At 52.1% G+C, this 8,111-nt stretch overlaps 1 protein-coding gene across 10 annotated transcripts in view; it reads right to left on the bottom strand.

Annotated features, from left to right (window-relative positions):
• Nucleotides 1–153, bottom strand: part of HSPG2 (heparan sulfate proteoglycan 2) — a 99,254-nt gene extending 99,101 nt beyond the window's left edge. For all 10 annotated transcript variants that reach the window (XM_070510736.1, XM_070510738.1, XM_070510741.1 and 7 more), the window contains exon 1: nt 7–153. In XM_070510736.1, the coding sequence (XP_070366837.1) occupies nt 7–69 (63 nt within the window). In that variant the 5' untranslated portion in view covers nt 70–153. The remainder of the gene's footprint in view (nt 1–6) is intronic.
• Nucleotides 154–8,111: the final 7,958 nt, after the last annotated feature.

Here is an 8,111-nt window from a genome sequence, read left to right as displayed (position 1 = left end):
ACTCACCGCGAGCAGCCGCCCGTGCAGCAGCAGCGCCAGCAGCAGCGCGCCCGCCGCCCGCCGCCCCATGGCCCGGCCCGCTCCGCTCCCTCGCTCGCTCGGCGCCCGCCCGCAGCCGCCCGCTCGCCGGCCTGCCGAGTCCTCGGGACGGCACCGCCCGCTCCCGCCCGCCCAGCCCCGGGCCAGACCCCGCCCCCGGCCCGCCCCCGGCCAAGGCCCCGCCCCCGGCCGGGGCTCGAGTCCCCGAGCCAGCCGCGCCGCTGGCCGGGCCTTTGTCTGGGCCCCCAGCCCCTGCGGCGGCCGCGGGCCGGCCGGCTCCCCGCCAGATGCGGCCTGGGGCGCGCGCGGGCCGGGACCGGGGCCCTGTGCGCACGCCGCCCCCGCGGCCCCCAGACCCCTGGGGCCGCTCTCACTCCCGTTCACAGCCCACGTACGTGCCTTCTCCCACGGGACCCTTCGGAGCGCCCCGCGCTCACACACGCACCTTTCACAGGCGCACCTGAGCGCGCTCACGCCCGCTTGGGCTCGCAGGAACACTCCCACACTCACAGCTCTCACGCACTAACACTCACGCGCCGCCCGTGAACACCAGGCACACGTTCACACTCTTGCACCCGCCTTTCGTATACGAACAGTCTGCACGGACTCACTTTGTCTCTTCAAAACTTTCACCTCTGCAGGTGACATAGGGGACACGGCTCACACACATGCACACACAGCCGCTCACGTTCCTATTCACGTTTTTACACAAATGCACATATGTGAATCCCAAGACACGGAGCGTAAGGACATGTTTCACGCACAGATGCCTGACAGGCGCTTACAGTTCACGCTCAGGCCAACATAATTTCTCTCGCACAATCGCCTGTATTTTTTTTTTTTGAAGATCGGCACCTGAGCTAACAACTGTTGCCAATCTTTGCTTTTTTTTTTCTGCTTTATCTCCCCAAATCGCCCCCAGTACACAGTTGTATATCTTAGTTGTGGGTCCTTCTAGTTATGGCATGTGGGATGCTGCCTCAATGTGGCCTGATGAGCGGTACCATGTCCGCGCCCAAGATCCGAACCGGCGAAACCTTGGGCCGAGGCAGCGGAGCGCGGGAACTTAACCACTCGGCCATGGGGCCGGCCTCAATCGCCTGTATTTTTTATATTTTCGCACACGCTAACAGCAGTACCTGACAACGGGCACTCAATCCTGAACAGAATTGCCCCCAACACGCACCATTTGCCGCAGAAATCACTCACAGACAACTTTGATTTACGTAAATCACAGCCTCAGAGCCAGAAGCACACCAACTTTCACACTCAGGCCCAGACACGGACTCCATCAGAGCCCCCATCACAGACGCTTGGGCGGTAAATCACATCCCAGATGACCCACGTCTGACACAGGCCCACGGACAGCACACCGGCCATGCCGCCAGCCCTCTCCGCTGCCTACACCCTCTCCTTTCTGCCTGAAAATTTCCAGGGCAGCTGAGGCTGATGGGTGGAGAGAAGACCGCTCTGTGTGTGTGTGTGTGTGTGTGTGTGTGTGTGTGTGTAACTCAGAGGAAAACCTTCTGAGTAATGATAGAGGGAGGAGAATAAAAGCTGAAGTTTCCATTGTTTCGTTCCTGAGTTGCTAGGTTCCAGAGACTCATGGCTCGGTTTGCAGCCAGGAGTGAGGTGAGCTGTGGACAGAAGGAAATGCCCAGCTATGGGTGGCACCGGGCTTGGCTCCGGAAGGCGTGTTCCCTGTGATAGGAGCCTGCGGGTTCCCCCGGGGGGGGCTTACATCCAGGGAGATTGAGATAACGCTGGCATCCTGACTCACATCCCAGATAGATGCCCCGTCTCCAAAAGACTGGGTTCTTCTCCGCCCTGTGGGGCATATTTCGGGGGGACCAGCTCAGAGCTGGAATGGGCAGAAACTACATCATGGTGGTTCCCTCAACTTCCTGGCCCCAACCCAGATGCCAGGCACAGCACTGAATAAGGTCTGTTTCTGCTCCAGTCAGGGAGGGACACTGGATCTTGGCCCCGGGTGAAGCCCCAATCTGATGGAGGAGAGAGGGACGATAGATGGAGTCCCTGTCCTCATGTTGTCTTCAGTCTGATGGAGAATTCTGGGTCCACCTCGCTGTGTGATCTTGAGCAAATCATTCAACCTCTCGATGTCTCTCGTCCTCTAGAAATGGGGAATAATGCTAAGACCTCCCTCACAGGGTTGTTATGGGGATTAAGATGAATTAGCATATTTGTTTTTCAAGAGGAGCACTTTCAGGCACATAGTAAGCCCTAGCTAAGCGGTAGCCATTTCTCTCATTACTGTTTCTGGGTGAGCTCCCAGTCTGAAGAGAGAGACATAACCTTGGCCTCAGGGGGCTCCAGTCTGACGGAGGAGCAGCCTCTGCGCCCAATGTGTTGCTCTGGCCTCGTGGCCGGATCCAGCCACCGACGCACAGATCTCCAGTCTGATGGGGGCGCACAGCCTTGCACTTAGGGACTCCCTGTCAGATGCGGGAGGCTAGAACACCCTGCTGACTTCAGAGTTGGCAGGTGGCCAGCCTGGTGGCAAGATTTTTCCAAGGCCTCGCCAGTCCTTGGAGGGTCAGCCTCCGTGAGCGGCCTCCGTGTCTGTTCCCCACCTCGGGCCCTGCAAGCCCCGGAGCTTTGGCTTCTTGGATGATTTGCTCATGAGCAAAGGGAAAAGGGGAACAAGCAACCCTTTGTAGATGTTTGGTCAAGACTAAACCCGAGCTATAAGTCTGGCTTCCTAAAAGAGGCTGGGAAAACGATGGTAAAGCTGGCTGGAGACTGGAAGGAGCGGGACGGACGCGGAGAGCAGGAAAATACGGCCTGTCTAGAAAGTCTTCCAGAGTAACTCCACCCACCCTGAGGATTGCTCATCCACCTATTTATTCTGCATCCTCTCCTTCCCGCTAAGGGATTCGGCCGGCTCTGTTTTATTTTGCAGTCCTTGATATCTTTAGCAAATGTTCTCAAGTTGCTTTGTCTAGGGCCTGGCTATCTCCTCATATGGCTTAGAAGAGGAGCAGAGGCAAGGCCTTCTGGGCTTTGCTGAGCTCAGGAGGCGCCATAATCGTACTGTATGCACTCATAGCCCAGGGTGCTCGTCACACTCTTTGGGAGAGAAACAACTCGAGTCTTGCACAAGGTTCCTTAGATAAGGGGGTGCACAAGGGTTTGGATAGGCAAGAACAGCCAAACAATCTGGCTTCTGAGAAACAGGAGTTGGGGGGCTTCTGAAAGTAGCCGGAGTTTGTGGGTCACCTGTCTGCTGCTCCAAAATTGGCAGGACTCAGCTTTTCCTGTCTTCCACTCCCATTCCAAATCTTTTCTTTGCCTCGGAACTTCTCACTCATCTCACATTCCTTTTTCATTCATTCACTCGGGGCTGCAGTGGATGGTTGGGCAGGCTGTTCACTGAACAAGGATATGCAGCCAAGAGCGTGTTATATTTGCTGAGAGTGGGTACCTTTTGCTGTATGAGCAAAGGCGCTGTATGGGCTAGCTGTGGCCCTGCATTCAGTCAATAATGAAAGTAATCGCTTATTACATGCAAGGGTTCCCCTGGCTGTGTGAGAAAGCAGATGCTGGCAGCTTTATCCTTACATATGTGTAAGGATATGTCCTTGGGTGAGGCAGGAAAATTGTTATGAAAGGGAGTGGGGCTGGAGGAGAGGGAACAAGGAGATGATGTTGAGAAGAGGAGGAAGAGGAGGGGGCCACGGTTCTAAGCAGGCCGTGAAAGTTCTCATGGAGAGCGAGGGGACCCTGCGAGGCCTGGGAGATGCACTCCTGCCCATTTCTGCAGCCACCTCCCTCCCCAACATGGTCTTCGCACACGCTATTCCTTCTCCTCGAGTGCTTTTCCCAGCCAGCACTTACCCACCCTTACCCTACTCTCTTCTAGGATTCAGCTCAAACATCATGTTACCGTCGAAGCCCCTTGACCTTTCAGGCCAGATCGGGTCCCTCACTGTACTTTCCCACGACCTCTCTCCCCCATGCTTCTCCCTCTTAACGTTTTTGACAATTGCATTAATTTGGAAGATCGTTTAATATTATGAGGCACAATGAAGGCAGCGAGGGCAACTGTCTTGTTCCCAACTACATCCCCTGTCAAGAGCCCAGTGCCCAGCAGAGCTGGCCGTTGAACAATTTTACTTGAATGAAAGAATAAATTGGTCCAAGCGTGGCATAAAGCGTAAACATCCCCCTCCTGGTTTGCACTCGGGGCGGAGAGGAGCTCCCCTCACAGTTTGATTGACATCGACTCTCGTTTGATCACTACCACAGTCTTAGGTAGGAGGCAAGTGAGTGTGTTTTTTTTACCACCCTTTTCAGACAAGAGAACTGAGGCCCAGGGGATGAAGTGGCTTGTCTGGATGGTACACCGCGTACGTGATGGAGCCAGGATTCACATCCGTGTCTGTCTGACTCTAGGACCCACGTTCTCAACCATATCCAGTTCTGCCTCCTGCTGGGTTGTTCTCAACTCTGTCCAGGCAGAAGTGTGCGTCTTCTGAAAACGGCCTGGGATTTGGCCCCTCTGCCTCTCCTGATGTCTCCCCACAACCCCTCATCATTGTCCATCACTTTCTTGCTGAGCTTCCACCTTGGGTCTCAGGCCCAGAGCAGGGTTCCCAAGCTGTGCCTCATGGATCACCCACACTCTAAGATGCTCCTTGGGAAAGGGGTTCCCTGGTCAAGAAGTTTGGGAACTCCGTGCTCTTCCCCACACTTTGGCCATCCTGAAGGACAAAAACACAGGCCTCCAGTAAAGTCGCCTGTCCAACTCTGTTTATTCCAGCATTCTTCAAGATATTTGGGAATGGAACCCACTGGTTTTTATGGAAAAACCCTTTATAAATCTCACAAGGCTGGTGTTTCTCATAACACTCTTTGCAGATACGGCCCCAGAGCCTGGCTCCTGAGCTGACCATAAATGGTCTCTATAATTCGAATTTGTCACTCACGCTCCCCCACCCCCACCACTCCCCTCCAGCCCAGCTGGAATTCTTATGGCCTCCACACACCCCCTCACATTCCTGCCCACGCACCCCTGCTTCGGCTATAGGAGACTTCTCTGCAGGGCCCGTAATTGGGTCTTCCTGTGTCACTGTACCCACGTGCCTTTTACCTCACGTGATCAGTATATGCGTCCGATTTCATGTCTTGCTTTTCTCGCTTAACATTTTTTTCATAAACACAGTTCCACTTGTCAGTAAAGACCATGGCTGCTTAAAAGTGGTTCTGTGGACCAGTGCGAGTCCCTGAACCACTTATTTCCAGTCTGAGACAAGATAAGAAGCTTGCTCAGGGTATAAATCTACTGTCACTAAGTCCTGTCTTTAGCTCAGCGGACACTTTTCTTCTTGAAATACTTAATCCGTTTTGGAAGCAGCATACAGATTTACATTCCTGTACAAGCTCTTTATTGCAGATGGTAACCGTTAGCAATTTGTGGGCCAGCTACCTTGATAGCACTCGTATTGACTTTGCACGTCATATTTCTAATAATTATTTGGTATTGTGTCTCAGCAACACACCATCACTCATTAACCCTATCCTGCTATTGGGTATTTGGGCTATTTCCAGGTCTTTGTTATCAAGAAAGCATTGCTGTGAATGGATAATGTGCGTCTGTGTGTTTATTTTTCCAGTTCCCTCAGTTTTTAAGAACCACAAATCTGAGGCCAGAGAGGTGAAACGGCGTCTGCAGGGTCATGAGTGGCAGAGCCGGGCCTCCCCTCCGGGCCTCCTGACCCCCGGCCCCTTGTTCCTTCCTCCAGCCTGTACTGCCCTTCCTCCTGGCCAGATTTTCCGTCGCTTTCATGCCTTTCTTCGCTAGGCTCTGAGCCTTCTGCAGTGTTCCCACATGTTGTCTTTTGGAGCTTGAGAGAAATCCTTTTGGAATGTCCTGTGCCTTCTCCCTCCGAGTTCCCGGCTTTGTTCAATTGTTCATGAGAAATTCCTGCCCTGTTGGGAGGGGCCCAGGAGGCTGTTAAAAGAGTTTGCCAAAAATGGTGTACCAACTCCGGCACAGCACGTTTGAGGCTCTTTGCCCCTCCTGAGATTTCAACTTAAAGGAGGGCAATGTGGATGCCATTGTGGGGGGTGTCCCTGCTCCTAGCTTTGTGTCTGCTATGTAGAGCAAGCAGGACTGGCCATATGAAAGAAAGGACAGTAAGAGATAAAGTGGGCCTTTGGGATAGAGCGAGGGGTGGGGTAGGCTAAGGCTTAGACGGTGAGGTTTAGAGATGAGAAGGGCTGAGGGGTGGAGGGAGGGGCCAGAAGACGGTGAGCGTGTCTTGACCTTGGTCATACAGAAAGCTGTGTCTATTTTCTAGAATCATACAATAGTGATATCAAATTATCCATTTGAAAAGGGCCATATCAGGATTTTTAAACATACAAAAATCATACTAATATCATGTACTTATACCCAATGTTACCAAATGATGCAGGGACCTGTGGAGTGGGCAACTGAGACCACAGATGACCTTTGAGGAAACTCTCCCTTTGTTTACTGTTTCCCGGAGAGAGCATATTCCAGGTTAATATTGCCCGGCTCAGGACCCTGCTGTTGAAGGCAGCCCAAATCTCTGGAATTAAATACTATCTTTGCTTTGTCTAAGTTACTGCATATTTTGGAGGCCAAGATTTATCCCTCTTTCTCCTGGAATCCATTCAATAAATACTAAGAAAGAAACTGTGCTGTGGATGGAAAGGGCATCGGCTGAAGGTCAGAGCCCTGGGTTGGATCTCAGCTCTGCTCCTCATCAGATGCAGGAGCTTCGGCATCTCACTTTCTCTCTCTGAGCCTCAGTTTCCCCCTCTGCAAAATAGGGCACTAAGCCTGGCAGGGAGCAGAAGGTTGAGAGCCCACATTTCAGGCCCTGGCAGTGTGCCTGGCACACCGTACGAGCGCGGAATAAGTGGTGACCTACTTCTGCAGGTGTGAAGGACTTTCCCCAGCCACCCCCAGCTGTGGGGACACCCAGGCCGCTTCTGTGCACAGACGGACAGCACAGCAGGCCGTGGCATTGTTCTGCAGCCAGGATGCTGCTTCCTGTTTACACGGACCCTGCACATGCAAGGCTTGAATGGTGGACGTGGGGGACTTCCTGTGGCCTCCACATGGCCACATGGAGCAGAGCACCTCCTCTGACTAAGAGGACGTGGGCTGAGGGACTGGCAGGAGGGATTCACGAGCACTGAGTATCTATCCTGAGGAGCAATTGGGCCAAGCACAGAGATTCTGCCCCTTTAGGGTACAATCCAGTCTCTAACCAATGGTCAAACTTCATTTGAGCACCTACTGTGTACTGGGCTCTGTAGTGACATCTACCACTCATTGAGCACCCACTGTGTGCATTTGCAGGGCTCCTGTTACTTGCAAGGTGTCGTAATCATGAAGGTAATTATTATTAGTGAGCACCTACTCTGCATATAGTAGTCTATAATGTGCTCTCTATATAAGTATATTATATATATATAATGTACTACATATATATAACATATGTACTCTGTAATGACGCCAACCCTTCTTTGAAGAACTGCTGTATTCTAGGCACTGTAACCATCTTTAACATAATCATTTATACCTGACCTCTCTGTGCCTCAGTTTCCTTATCTGTACAATAGGGACAATAGTACCTTTCTTAAAGGATTGCTGCAAGGACGACATAAGTTAATACATACAAAGTGCTTAAAACCATGCCTGGCATACAGTTAAGAGCTTAATAAATATTGGCTGTCATCATTAATATTAATAGTTATTGAACACGTGTTGCATGTGAGATATTGTAATTATTCTTAAGGTAATAGTAATTATTAAGGTAATAGTAATAACCATTACTGAGCACTTACTGGGCACAAGGCCCCGGAATCAGCCTCAATGTAACAATTGAGCCCCTTTTGTGAGCCAGACCTGGCCTGGATACTGGACACCTCAAGAGTAGTGTCCTAGGCACGGGTCTTACACTCTGATTAGGGGAAATTGGACCATTTTGGAGGTGGGCATCTCCAGGAGAGTTAGAGATGGCTCCTATGCAAATATGGACCTCGAGCAGGAATACAAAGGCTTTAGTAGCCAG

Source organism: Equus asinus, chromosome 5 (genome assembly GCF_041296235.1).
Source record: "Equus asinus isolate D_3611 breed Donkey chromosome 5, EquAss-T2T_v2, whole genome shotgun sequence".
In the NCBI taxonomy this organism is placed as follows: domain Eukaryota; kingdom Metazoa; phylum Chordata; class Mammalia; order Perissodactyla; family Equidae; genus Equus; species Equus asinus.
This window is presented reverse-complemented; position numbering and strand designations above follow the sequence as displayed.